Source organism: Artibeus jamaicensis, unplaced genomic scaffold (assembly GCF_021234435.1).
Source record: "Artibeus jamaicensis isolate MK-2021 breed Jamaican fruit bat unplaced genomic scaffold, CSHL_Jam_final scaffold_1689, whole genome shotgun sequence".
In the NCBI taxonomy this organism is placed as follows: domain Eukaryota; kingdom Metazoa; phylum Chordata; class Mammalia; order Chiroptera; family Phyllostomidae; genus Artibeus; species Artibeus jamaicensis.
Window position 1 is genome coordinate 14,044,201 of NW_026522029.1, and position 13,763 is coordinate 14,057,963.

General features: G+C 50.7%; 1 protein-coding gene across 4 annotated transcripts in view; it reads right to left on the minus strand.

The window, feature by feature from the left end:
• PTBP2 (polypyrimidine tract binding protein 2) overlaps window positions 1-13,763 on the minus strand; it is a 44,515-nt gene that overhangs the window by 10,465 nt on the left and 20,287 nt on the right. For all 4 annotated transcript variants that reach the window (XM_037152942.2, XM_037152941.2, XM_037152945.2 and 1 more), the window contains exons 4-8: window positions 11,008-11,180; window positions 9,929-10,072; window positions 8,009-8,173; window positions 7,812-7,922; window positions 2,376-2,571 (exon numbers count right to left, since the gene is read on the minus strand). In XM_037152942.2, coding sequence (XP_037008837.1) covers window positions 2,376-2,571; window positions 7,812-7,922; window positions 8,009-8,173; window positions 9,929-10,072; window positions 11,008-11,180 — 789 coding nt within the window. The remainder of the gene's footprint in view (window positions 1-2,375; window positions 2,572-7,811; window positions 7,923-8,008; window positions 8,174-9,928; window positions 10,073-11,007; window positions 11,181-13,763) is intronic.

The window sequence follows — 13,763 nt, forward strand, 5'->3', positions numbered from 1 at the left end:
GGGGCACTTTAGAAGATCTTGTTCTGAACAAATCAACCACTGAAAAGCATCTTTGAGACGACTGGAAAACTTCGATGACAGACTGGGTATTCAATGACATTAAGAAATTTCCGTCAAATTGGTAACTGTGATAATCAATTGGTCACTGTGGTCATGTTGGAGGGAACATGACGTGATGTCCAGATTCGCGTTACAATGCACCAGAAGACGGAAGCAGGTGAAACGAGAGCAGGAACAACAGAGTCTGGAAAACGGACTCTCGAGACTCGCTCACTGCACGAACACACCATGACTGAGATCCTTCATGACACATTCTTTAACAATCACCTCATGAACAGCCCGTTCAAAAGTAACAAAGAAAAACAAGCTTTCAGAAATCACAGAAAAAGCTGTAAAATTATTCAATGTTTATAAACTTAAAATGTTTATGCTTATTTTAAAAATAAGTTTACTGGTTAATTTTACCCATGACAAACAGATTTATCTGTTATGCATTAGGAAAGTGCTTAAACGCTGCTCAATAGCTATGTTTTTATAAGAACCCTAACAACTTAAAAAGAAAATTTAAATCTAAAGCACGATAAGCCTCTGTCTAGAGCAGTGACCACCGCCCCCCTTGGGGCCCGCCCTCAGGGAGCAGACACCTGGGACTCACCAGGCCCTGCGTGACTGTGACACGCAGCTCAGCCCGGGCCAGGAAATGCGGCCCCATGAGGACCAGGCATTTACCTTCACGTATGAGCACTTGCTGCATCTACCCCTGAATACCAGTTATTCCATACCAACAATTTCCCAGGAAAAGACTGCTTTGCTTTTCTGTTAAGACCACCTCATGAGAGTGGCTAATTGCTACTTTATTCAACTCAAAATACAAAGGAAGCTCTAAAATAAGTATTTTTTGTACATATTACCTGCCCTAATTTTTGCTTTTGATTTGTTTATCTGCCCTAATTTTTAAAATGTAGACAACATGACCATGAAAAATTAATTTTTTAAAAGGTAACCTGCCCCTTGATAAATTCATCACACCTCTTAAACATGATAAAACGATCATTATGATGATATCTCACTTTATAATCTCAAGGATATTTGAGCACCCTGTGATCGGAAGCAGACCCCCTGTGTCAATCTGCCAGGTTTGTGTCTACGCACTCAGATGTCAGATTCCCAACCAAACGAGAGCCCTCGGTGTCCCTTCTTCACTAAGTTCTATTTTCTGAGACACTGTATTCCTTAGCAATAAAAGAAAGCACAAGAGCCAAGTATAAACACTGGTTTTTAAGAATTACTGTGTAAAATAAATTAAGATTTGCAATACCGATTTTAATTTAAGTTCAGTCAAGTGACTAGAGATAATACAAAAATTATACAATGCAAAGGGAAAACTCCTAAATATTTAACAGAAAAGAATGATCACCTACTACATGTGTTCTTGCAGAACAGTTGAAATAAAAAGATACCCATCCACTACTGCATTTAAACGAGAGCTGTGTGAGGAAGACAGCAGGAAATGGATTTGATCAACACTGGTTTGGGCGCATTTCGAAGCCACCAGACCAGTCAGCCTCACTGGAAGCAAATCAACACGCACAGATGCGGTCGCCTTCCCAAAGGCGAGCCCTCAGCAGCGTAGCGCTGCGTGTGCAGAGGACACTTCCCCCAGCAAAACACCGCATGGTGCCTGGTCGAGATCACGACACCCACCAGATTTGCAGGGGAAAGAGAAAGTTTTACCTTAATGTCCTGTAAATAGTCATCTGAGGATAACCTTACATGTGTCCAAAATTAAGAGTTACTCACATCTATCAAATTTTATCTTACGTTATAACTTCATTCATTTTACTTATAACAAAATAACATTGTCCTTTATCTTCTTCCTCCATCTGGACTCCCTCAACTATTAATTGCAGGGTTTTGCCTTGTGTTTCTTAGATGAGTCAAAGCCATTGTAGAACGAAGTGAAAAACAAGACAAAAATCAAATCCCCAGACAAATTGTACAGAAAGTTCTTTCCAGTCTAAACAGCAGTTTTTCAGGAGATGGAGGAGAGTTTTTCCTCCATTCCACGCTCCGTCCCCATCTCCCTGCTGCTGAGCTGAGCTGAGCTGGAGGAAAGCACTCAGATCAGCCCCAAGAACGTGCACAGGGGCCTGGCCTGCGCTCGGTCCTGGACAGCGTGACATCGTCATGAAAGTGCAAACATGTCACTAAAAACTGAGCAGCATTTCCCCCTCCGTGCACCTCCCCCAATAAACATCAAACACAGCCCACGTGCTCACCCCCCCGAAACCGGGCTCCCCATACTTACTGGAGCCTCACGGACACTCCCCCACCTGGCGAGTGGGGGACGAGGGTACAGACAACGGGCATCGTACCTAAGAGGGACGTCTCCTTGGCAAACGCTGCAGCAATAGCCGGGTCCAGTGCGGGCTGTCCGTCTCCCGACGGGAGGTCAGGTCGGGTGTAGTCCCTACTCTTATCGTTGTTGTACTTAACATTCAAATTCACAAGTTTGGAAAAATCAATCCTTAGAGTACAGCAAGCGTTATAAATATTCTGACCATCCAGGGCCTGTAAGAGTGAATAAAGGATATGAACAACGTTAAGGCGCAAAAATCAGCCCAAACTACGTCGTTGACAACAAAACTCCACGGTGAGAAGCCCACAGAGCCGCCAGACAAGGGCGCGACTCTCCCTCTTCCGTGCGGGCCTGGCCGCACAGGAAACAGTTCTCCCCAGCACTGTCTCCCCAGGACAGAGAGTGCCGCTCATGTCTAACCTACAGCCAGGCGAGCACACGTACACGCAGTTCAAAAAACCTGCAAATAATCTGACTTTTAAAAACCAACGAGGGTCACAAACAGTCCTGCAAAGTAGGATAGCCATAATAGCCTGTGTGATATTTTACTTTCATGATCTGTAGCTGGTTTTTTTTTTTTTGCAGGATGGCTAAATTTGTAACAATTAGTACAGTTTTTCGAGGTAACTTCTGTTTAATGCCACATTGTATGAAGGGCCTCAGGCCAAATAAATATCACTATGATGCAAATAGCAATTCCTATGAAATGGGCAAAAACTAGGACTGTCCTCAATCTGAGGGGTGTATCCCACATGTGACCCACACACTGAATGAGCCAATCCAGTGACATCCAGGGGGCACTGCAAGGGCAGAGTGCTCGTTGGCCTGGAGCCGACCACCTGCACCACCGTCACTTTGAGCCAGTTCCGGGACCTCCCTTCACCTCCGTCTTCAGAGCTTGCACAGCAGAGAAGGGAAGGGTGGTCCCGCCCCCTCCCAGGTCACCAGGAGGGTGACACAAAAGACCACAAGTAGGAAAGTGCCTCATGAACAACCCAGGGCTATGCTGCTGCCGAAATTATGCTTTTGGGTCCTGTACAGCCACCAGGCTCACCCCAGCCAGACACAAGCCTGAAACCGACAAGAGAACAGGGAACTTAGTGTTTACCGCTCACAAGCACAATAAGCCTTCACTGTACGAAACAACAGCTCAGACACGAGGACCGTGTCTGGCTCTTCCAGAAATCCCCGGACAGGAAACAGTCCTTCTGGTGACTGCACACAGGCAAGCGTCACGGCTGACGTCACGCAGGCTAAGATCCATTAGGTGTACAAACAGGGAACCCGAATATTTCAAGAGTGAACCACACTTTTTCACATGTTTAATGTCTGCCTCGAGTGACCGCTCTGACGGCTGTACTGTGACTGAGGGACCACTCGGGGCATGCTGCCACGGAAGCAGCCAGCCTCGGCGGCGGCCCAAGCCCACCAGGTCTGCAATTCGTTCTCCAGTCCCCCTCTCTGAGAAGCACACAAAATTAAGTGTATGTGAGTATGCTTACAAAAAAAACTAGCCTAAGAATAATTCTACACAGTTCGCCCATTTCAACACAGTGCTGGTGAAAACGCACTCAACGGGACCGCACGCGTGCGTGCAGCGCCGTGTGACCTGCGTGGGACATGGGCAGGCACCTCCTGTGTGACAGGGGAGCTGAGTGTGAACCCTGTCGGCCAGTCACGGGAACGCGGCACCAACAGCAGGTGTGCGGTGTGCACACCCACAGCACTCCTGCAGGGGCGTGTGCTCCTAGTGTAACAGGGTGCAGCCAAGGGGGGGACCCAAATAGGGATTTAGAATGGAGTCCAGAACTCAGGGTGTTCAGGAAATATTAGAGAAAAATATATATAGGATGTCCTCACCCCCACCAGTCTGAGCTGGGGGATGGGACACATGGAGCAGGGCCATTGAGAGCTGTTTTGCATAGCAACAGCTTTGCAGCTAATCTCTGGTGTGGTCATTTAACACATCTATAACCTTTAACTGGCTGCATAGATATGTTAAATAGCTGTGGCCATGCTCTGAGCCAGGGGGATGGAAGGGACTTCCACCCAAGAAATAAAGAGCTAGGAAATGACTGGCTCCATGAAATGGGGTCACACATGCCCAGACTCACTATGGCAGCCCGTAAAGCTGGAAGGAGTGCTGGCAAGTGTAGCGGATTGTGGGAGGTGTGGGAAATGGGGCTGCAGAGGAGGACTGGAGTGGGGATTTAAACCCGACTGGGCAGCCATTAGGGAGAGGACCACACAGCTGTGGCTTTGAAGAGAGAAAGCCATGCACTTCTGACAGAGTGGGGATCCCCGCAGCCATGTGAGATGGAGAGTGACGCGTGGCTTTGCCAGAGCGGTGACCCCCGCACCCCTGCAGCTTTGGAGGAGAGGAGAGATCCACGTGGTCTGGCCAGAGTGCAGACCCTGCAGCTCTGGTAGAAGAGGACCACACGGCTTCAGGGTCCTCCCTTTGGCCACGTGGCCTGGGAAACAGGAGAGACTCTGCCTGGAAAATGGGTACAAAGAACTCTTGCCAGTAGAGCATGAGAAGGTGCCACATGGCTTTGGATTAATTAGAGGTCCTGCCTGAATGGTGACACAGCTGACGGTGCCAGCGGCCTGAAACACGGACGTCTGATTCTTTTCCTGAGTTACAGTACCCCAAATTAGGGCAGGGGGAGAAGGAAGCACCGTGGGCATATGTGGGTCTCCTAAAGGACTTTGATATTTTAATGAAAACATTAGGTCACTACTTTAAGTCTGTATAGCATTAAACATTTCCCTTCCTTTTCACAAATCTCTGGCACTGAGAGACGTCTTTCCTGTAGAGCAGCAGACATAAGGAACCTTGGCCCCGTGTGTTCTGTAACACTAGGTCACTACCTGGTTACCTTGGAAGAAAGGACCTGACTTCAGGTCACAGCATCCAGACGAAAGAAAAAGCACCAACACAAAATCACTTGTGCCGCATGAGCCAAGTTCATTTGGGGCTGAGCTCCTTCCAAGCAACACTGAGGCTGAGTCATCGCCAAATCTCTATAATAAGCACACTAATTGTTAGAAAGGCCCCTAGAAAGCCTGGGCGTTTCCTTTCAATTAAAACCAGAAACATCTTTATGCTGGTGAAAGACACTCAAGTAACACGAGGTTCAGGAGCTGGAGAGGCCAACACGGCACCACATAAATCAGGGCCACCTGCCAACGAGGCGGGCAGCACCGGCCCGGGCAGGCGCCGGCAGGAACCCAGGAGGCTCTGGCAGCTGGTGGAAGCGAGATAAACACAGATGAGGACGAAAATCAAAGACGGGAAACCTTTCCACAGGTGACACACGAGTCACAGCTCCAACACCAAAAAGCCCGGGAACGACGTCAGACACAGCACCTGTGGCCGGCGTGGCGGGGGAACGACACACGCGAGTGAGCAGGCCGAGAGGGCTCACAACACTATTTCCACTCCAGTATGGTGCTGTTCACCGGCTACGCCTCTTACTTTTCTGAGAAGACTATCGGGGGCCGCAGATTCAGCAGACGCTCGGGGAAATCTTAAGCTCCAAAATCTTCAAATATCTACCTTTAGCTCATTATAAGAAAGGATCAAATCACGAGCATCAGAGGTCTCATCAGAGAAATAAAATGGTTCGGACCAGTAGTTCGCCAAGACTGTCCCAGAACCGCCAGCACAAGCCAGTGATTCTCGGCTCGTGGGGCAGGGAAGGCGGGCAGAGGGCTGAGGACTTGGATGAGGGACCTCGGTCGGCACCCTCTGGGCCCCGAGGAGGGCACCCAGGTGACCTCCAGTGGTGCTCACTCTCAGCACTCTGGGGGGACGTCCAAGTGGTGGCTTCAGTCAGCAGGCCAGGAAAGCAGACTCGAGAGAGGGTGGCTTGTGCCGGCCTCTCGCACGTGGTTTGTGAGTGGCAGCCCAGGGCCACCCTGCTGGAAGGTGAGGCGTCCGTGTCGGACTCCACGGGCAGCGGCACTGGTCACAGGGTGACCCGTGGAACGCTGGCCTGTGCTCCAGCACACGCCCCTGCAGCAGCAAAGACCGGCCTGCAGGGCCACACGAGCTTCTGCCGCAGGAGCGTGGGAGACCTAGGGCCGGCTCAGCAGATACTTAGGATGCAGAGTCGACAGGACCTGGCGACAGGCGAGGGACAGGAACACAGAATAACTCCATGTTTCTGGCCTGTTACTGAGACTGAGGCGGTGCCCTGAGTTTCAGACACAGGGAACAGCATTCACGCAGGGTCTGGGGGTTCTGTGGAGGTGGGGGTGGCAGGAGCCCAACTAACAGGGTCAGCCCGGGGCCCATGGTGCACCAGGCACCAGAGGTCTGAGTGACAGAGAGCCACACCAGCCTTGTCCGCAGCACATGGGCGCAACAGAGCAGGAGGAAAGGTGAGGGCCCCTGGGCAGAGGCAAGGGCCTGGACAAGGAAGAACAGTCCAAAGAGGTGGGCCTCACCAAGGTGACAAGCACGAGACCAGGAGAAGAGCATGATGGGATGGAGGAGAGAGGTTCACGCCCAGTCACAGTGGGTGGAGAAGGAGGTGGGGCTAAGAAGTGTAGACAGCAAACAGAGCGTTTAAGAAGTCGGGTTACAAGCACAAAGGGAGGAGACAGGGTGAAGTGAGATGGACAGCAGTGGAAACTCATTCCCACGGAGAGGCTTAGGCGTGCTCAAAACAGTGGCGAGAACTAGCCAACAGAGGGACAAGCGAGAGAGACGAACGCTCATCAGCACAAAAGTAAAAGAAAGAGGGAGGGGGGAGGAGGCGGCCGGAGTGAAGACGGCCGGTCTGCTGAGGGGCGGTCACGAGCTGGGCCAGCACACAAGTTCGGCGAGGCAGAGCGGAGGCCGGTCCAGGCGAGAGGCACACGGGTCACGGCACGTGGGGGACACGTGCGCAGCTCCCACAGCAGCCCCGGACAGTGGACGGCGCTGCATCCAGCAGCCGCTGCCCCTCCCCCGCACACGAGGACGGCAGCAAGGTGAACGGTGCGGACGAAAGTCGACTGGGACCCTCTGCAGGAAACTCGCCGCTTAGAGGTCTCCGTGCAGGACACTGAGTGTGGCCTGGCATGAACGGGGGGCCACACGTGCATTGTCAGCCCAACCCCCTCAGGGCTGAACCGGCGTCCAGGGCTCCCTCTGGGCACCAAGCCTGAGCACAGGGGTGCCCACTACACAATCCCCGCACTGCTCAACCTAAAGCAAAGCCCAGGCAAAAAAGCAAAAGTCATGTCAGCCTGTAGATAACCACAGATATGACATGACGGTCCTTAAAAATAAACATTTCCTTCCACACAGATACTACACATTTCTAACAGCATCTTAACAGCACCAACCTACATGCTAGGTTACGTGGGTACTAGTAACAGTAACAACATTAGCCATATGTACACATGTGTGCTTCGGCCCATGAAAATGTTGCTATTTCAAAGAAGGCTCTAGACTTACGAGTTTTGCTTGTTGCGCGTTTACTGGATCGCCATACTGGAGGAGAGCTTGAAACTGGTTATTTTTCGTAAATGTGATTATCTTCAATACAGCACCGAACTTAGTGAATATCTGGGGAAACGTTAAGGCGAACACGTTACCTACTACGCATGACCTCCCCACGGCACCGGCTCGCACGCACACGCTGCCACCCCTACCTGGTGGAGGACATCCAGGGTCACGGGGTAGTACATGTTGTCGATGATGATCCGGAGCACGGGGCTCTGGGCGGGCGTCACCGCACTCTCGCTGACGGCAGTGCCGCTGAGGGGCGTGTTGGCCGTCTGCACGGCGGTCACGGCCTGCAGGACGGCCTGGGCACGCTGCGGGGAGAGGGCAGCGCTTCAGACGCACAGCCGGGCTCCCGCTTACATTTTGCTACACGCTATACACTATGTGCTCGTTTTTTTCCTCTAAAACACATATAAATAAAATATAACCTTCACATAATCTTTCTGAGCCAGATATTGTCTGTTTATAAGTCAAATATTTTAGCATTTACTGCAAAACAATCACCTAGGGTTGGGACCAGTACCGAACAAGCCGCGGGCAATGTAATTTACTCATGTTAAGATGTAACTATGTTTTCTGATAATACAGCAGAAAATATAGTCAGAAAACGTTTTAAACAGAAACTTATAGAGAACAATAAAACTTCAATCTAACACTATTCACTGTAAACACAAGGCAAATGCTAAACCTCAAGAAGGCAGTTACTTATCTAAAAGATCTCCCACAAATGTTATTATTCCTAATACTATCTTAAAACACTATTCACAGTACAATTTAGGTCTTTTTTCATCCTGGTGTGGCTTCTGAAACCAAAATTTCTAGAAGAAAAGCTGACGTGCACCACAGCACAAAGCCATTTCATTTTCGGGAAAACTTTGAGCCACTTAAAACACGAGAGACGTGTTTTTGCCACATGTGCTGGTGCCTCACACACACTCGAAGGTGAGACACGCCACTATTTTACGTGCGACTAGTGAGACACTGCGAATAAACCGTGACATCGAGCACAGTCACACACACCGATTTCTGAGATTTTAAAGTGTGAAAAAATATACATATAGAGTTGAAAAAGTACAGCATTTTCCCAGAAACCTGTCAACTGAATCCGGTGTTAACTGCTCCAGGGTGACGGCCTCCACCACGACGGCTGTGCCGTCCCCGTCACCACTGTGACAGGTCCCTGGGAAGAGGAGCTTCCTCCCACCTCACCTGGGTCCAAAACCACCACGAAGGACTAACTGTTACGTGTGATGATGACAAACGCCTCCACCTGACTTTAAGGTGTAACGGAGCTGTGCTGGCCGACACCCAGCACTCCTGACCCAGCACCGTGAGGGGCGGAGAGGAAGGGGGACTCGAAAGCAGCAGGACACTTTGGCGACCAGCAGGACCGCCGGTGGCAGCAGCACAGACACGGCACTGACGAGAGATCGGCGACAGGCAGGTCTGCCCAGTGTTCCTTTTCTGCGAGGTGTCAGTTGACACCCTGGTGACCACAGCGTCTCAAATCAGCGGCGCACTGTGAACTTATACACACAGTGTCATGTGTCAACTATAGCTCGGCAAAGCCGGGCGGGGAGGTGGTCGTTTCCCCCCAGGTCTGTACAACCAGGGACCAGGGACGAGCAGGCCCCGCCAGGTCCGGGGAGCTCCGCTGGCCAGCGTGCCGCCCAGACACGCCGAGGCCGCGGGTCTGGCGCCAGGACCAGGCACACGCCACCGACAGCGGCGAACGAAGAACGCGTAAGTAAGCGGAACAACGAACCCACGTTTCTCTCTCGCTCTCTCTGAAATCAACACATACGTTTAAAAACCTGACCTACAAATTTGGTTGTCTACTTAACTGAATCATACAGCATGAATTTAAAATATTAAGAAACCACATACACTTTAGTAAATAAACATAAGATTTAACACTTAGGAACATACTGCAAGAAAATGTCTTCAAAATTACAAGATGATGCCCACAGACACAGCCTCAGAATGACGACGTTTGACCTCCTGTTAACACGGTTACGAGTGTCACTGCGCTGTGGCTGCGCTGTGCACGTCCCCCACACACTCACTTGGTTCAGAGTGTTGTCTGTCTTCAGCTCTTTGTGGTTGGAGTACTGGATATAAATTGGTTGGTTACGAAGATGAGGGGTCACCGCAGAATAGTAGTTAACCATGGTAATAGCGGCCTCCTCTGTTGCTAGTTCCAAAAATGCCTAAAATTACAAATGCAAAACAGTTAATGTTACGAACTGAATCCAGACAAGCTTTAGTGCCTGTCTAATCTACTCCGCTGACCAGGAACGCCAGTACCCAGGACGCACGAGGCCTGGGCTCCCCGAGCAGCTCTGCTTCGCCGCACTGGGAGGCCTCGCCGAAGGCCGGGCGCCGCCTGGGGCGCCCCTGGGACAAGCCTCTGTGCGCACGGGCCTGCCTTCCCCGCTCCCCAAACACCTCCAGTGTGCCTCTCCAGCACGGCACAGAGAAAAACAAATCTAAACATTTTCCAGCACCGGAACTCCCCCACTCCTAACCTAGAGAACAAAAGAAATCTCACGAAGTAACTTTTAAAGCAGTGTACTTTAACAGACAAAAGGAAAACATTAAAAGTGCCAGATTATAGTAACTAAAACTCCAAAGAATGTTCCACTCTGTAGGCTTGCCCGGATGGTACTGGAGTTTTGAACAGGTCTGACTCCCACATGCCTGGACTCGGCAGCGACAGGCGCCACCCATCAGGGACAGGTGTCTAGGGTCACTGCTTTCTCCACGTGCCACTGAGCATCTCCACGGAATACACTCAAAGCCACAATGCTACAGGTGCCCCGCCTGACTTCTGACATCAAAGGGCAGAGCCACAAGAAAAGGAACACAGAACTTCATTTGCATTTTCCATGATCTCGACAAGACAACTGCTCAATCGGAATCCCCGAATGAGCTCAAAGGGCACAATCTGAAAACTACAGCCCACCCTTCACCAGCTCCTGGGCAGCGGTTCCCTCGACGCCCACCAGCACAGCCAGACTCGTGTTACCAGTTCTCCCAGGAAGTAACTCACTGCTGTCTGCCCTTTCATTACTAGGAGGTAACTAATTCCCACCCGCCAAGCAGAAAGGAGCCTGATGCCCTGTAAGTCCCCAAAGAACTTTACCTGGTTCTTCCCTTTCAGCATAAGGATGTTGGTCACCTTTCCGAAAGGTAGGCCTAAAGCAATCACTTCTGTCTCGGTCACCTCCCCGGGCAGTTTTCGAATATGAAGAACACGAGAAGGAGCACCATCCATTTTATCTTCCCCTTTAAATTTCTTACTGTCGTTACCATTGGCTGAAAGACATTAGCAAACACTCTTCGTTGTATTAATTTTCTTTATCTGGGTTACAAAATACAAAACAATGTTTATGAAAGAACTCACAAACACAGCTGAGTAACACTGGAATAATTCCTAAAAGTTCAGAAACTGAGGTTACAAAGAAACAAAGAAAACCCTATCTGCCAATTAATTACGATCACTTTTGGGTGAATGTTTCTGAACAGGGTGTGTATAAAGTAATCAGTGATTAAGCAAAAACGTATTAAATGTAACTTCATAAAGAAACTGTCCAGTGGCTAAAGAACACAATTATCCTGCAATTTAATCATATTACAGACTAACAAAATCTTTTTAAAATGTAAAAAACTGAGGGAGCAGATACTAGGGAGACTATAATTGTACCCAGGAAGTTCTGGATTGTTCAGGCATCTCACTCAGCAGTGGGGTCAGAGAAGGCAATGCTATAGAATACCACGCAGTCAATCCGACCGCACGTCTCCACGATGAGCCCCGCTGACCCGGCACCGCCACCCGGCCCACCCGCAACCACTGCTGGGCTGGACTAGCTTCAGGGCCCCGAGCTTTGCAGTAACTACAGCGAGGCCTCCTGCGCACTGAGAAACGTACACCTACACTCTGGTCCATACGTGATTCAGGTGCTCATGGCACTCCCCCAAACACCCCACAGCACCCACAAACAGCACCGTGTGGGGCGCCAACAGGGTCGGTGACACTCTGACTAAGGTCACCTCGTTGCGGAGCGTCTCCCAAGTCCACGCACAGGCCGGAAGCGGTGGCCGAGTGTGAGAAGGCACAGCAGCGAAGGAGACCAGTGCGACGACGCCCCGGCCCCGTGGGAGGGGTGGGCGAGGCAGCACCCACGCCGTTTCCGCAGGCGTCTGGTGCCCGAGGAAAGCAGCTCCGCGAGGGGACCCGGCAGAGGACTGGAGGGGCGGTGTGGTCGGGCCCGACTGGACGGTCAGAGGAGGTATTTCTATAACCTGTGAACTCAGCTGACAACTCATCTGCCGAACTACAGCTAAGTGGTAATTTACCCCGAGTTTCACCGCAGTTCACATGCACAGCCAGCCACCACATTAACAAAGCCCCTCAGGTGGGCTCAGTGCAGAAGAAGACAGAACTCTGGCTGGTCAACGGCCCCCAGACCTTGCTGCCAGTGCGCCTCACCCCAGAAACCAGAGAACTGCAGGGCGCTCTCCACCGCTCACTTCCAGCTGAGGTCTGTGAGTGCCCGCACCTGAACTTGTCAGAAAGAAGGGGCAGATTTTTCTGTTTTATAGCATCTTATCTACCAAATCATCATTAGGTCTGTTGATTGAAAATATAAATTAAGCAAAAGAACAAAAACTGCATCTTGAAACATGGACCTGGCACAGAGAAGTGGTGGTGTTCTCGTCAGAGCGGCACTAGTCCAGGGCCCAGACCACTGGCGCTCACTCTTGTTCACTCGCTTGTTCGAATAAAAGGACAAACACTTCACAGCCGGACCTGGAGCCCCAGGAGCCGTAGGCTCTGGTTACCAGGAGACTCAGAGCAGCACACTTAAGTTTTCCTATTTAATCTGTCCTTTCCTTCTGGCAAAGGGCAAGAAAAAAACACCGCAGTAAAGACACCATCAACACTGCACATACAGGGGAAATGACCCTCCTTTCTCAAATGATTTTGAGAATAGGATCGCCAAAGGCAAAAGGCCACCTAACCCTAGCAAAAGAAGAGATTATTTTGTATCAATATTTAATGTTCACTTCAAGCCACCCACGTGCCTGGCACTGTCAACTCACTCACAAAATGTCTGATCCTGACCCACTGACGCCGTTTATAGTGAAGAGCTAGTTAAGTGGCCCAAGGTCAGGAAGTTCCTAAGTGGTGAAGAAGGAAGAGGTGGAAAAGCATGAACGCAGGAAGTGTGCCTCCTCCCCAGCCAGGGGGCCCCTCCACCAGGGCGCTGCAGCCCGCTCCCGAGGGCGGCTGGCTCCCGGGGGCGGCTCACCCGCCTGGCCCGCCCTCATGCAGGTACCAGCTCCAGCGAGGGGGACAGCCGGGCACTGGTATCTGAGTGAAGACCCTCACTGTGAGGACTTCTTCAACCACACAGCCTGTAGGACAGACCCCAGCCCAGGAAAGAAAGTGGGCAGAGCAAGCGGCGCAGCCTCAGCTCACCAAGCTCCTGGCTGCGTCTCCCCCAGCAGACAGGGTAGGACGGCTGGGTGTCTCTGGGCTGCGGACCGTCCCACGACCCCTTCTGTTCCGATCCCCAGGTAAACCCAGGTTTGGTTTGGGTGCACCAAACTGAAGCTAGAGTACTTTTCAAGAGTTTATGTAACAGCAGATGCAGTAATGCTTTTGCTTATGTATGTTGCCTACACATTGTAGAAATCTTTAGTAAACCATTTTCTATACATTATCCAGCCTCCTTAAAGCCTTTTGCTCAGGAAGCATAATCTACTCATAAATTCAAAACCAACAGTGTAAAAAGTGTTTCTATGTGAATACGTCTCTTGCCCGCTCAGAATCAGCTTTCCGCTTCATTTTTAAGCAAAACACTCACCTCTGGTCCCAGCCCAGCTCTCCGCTCC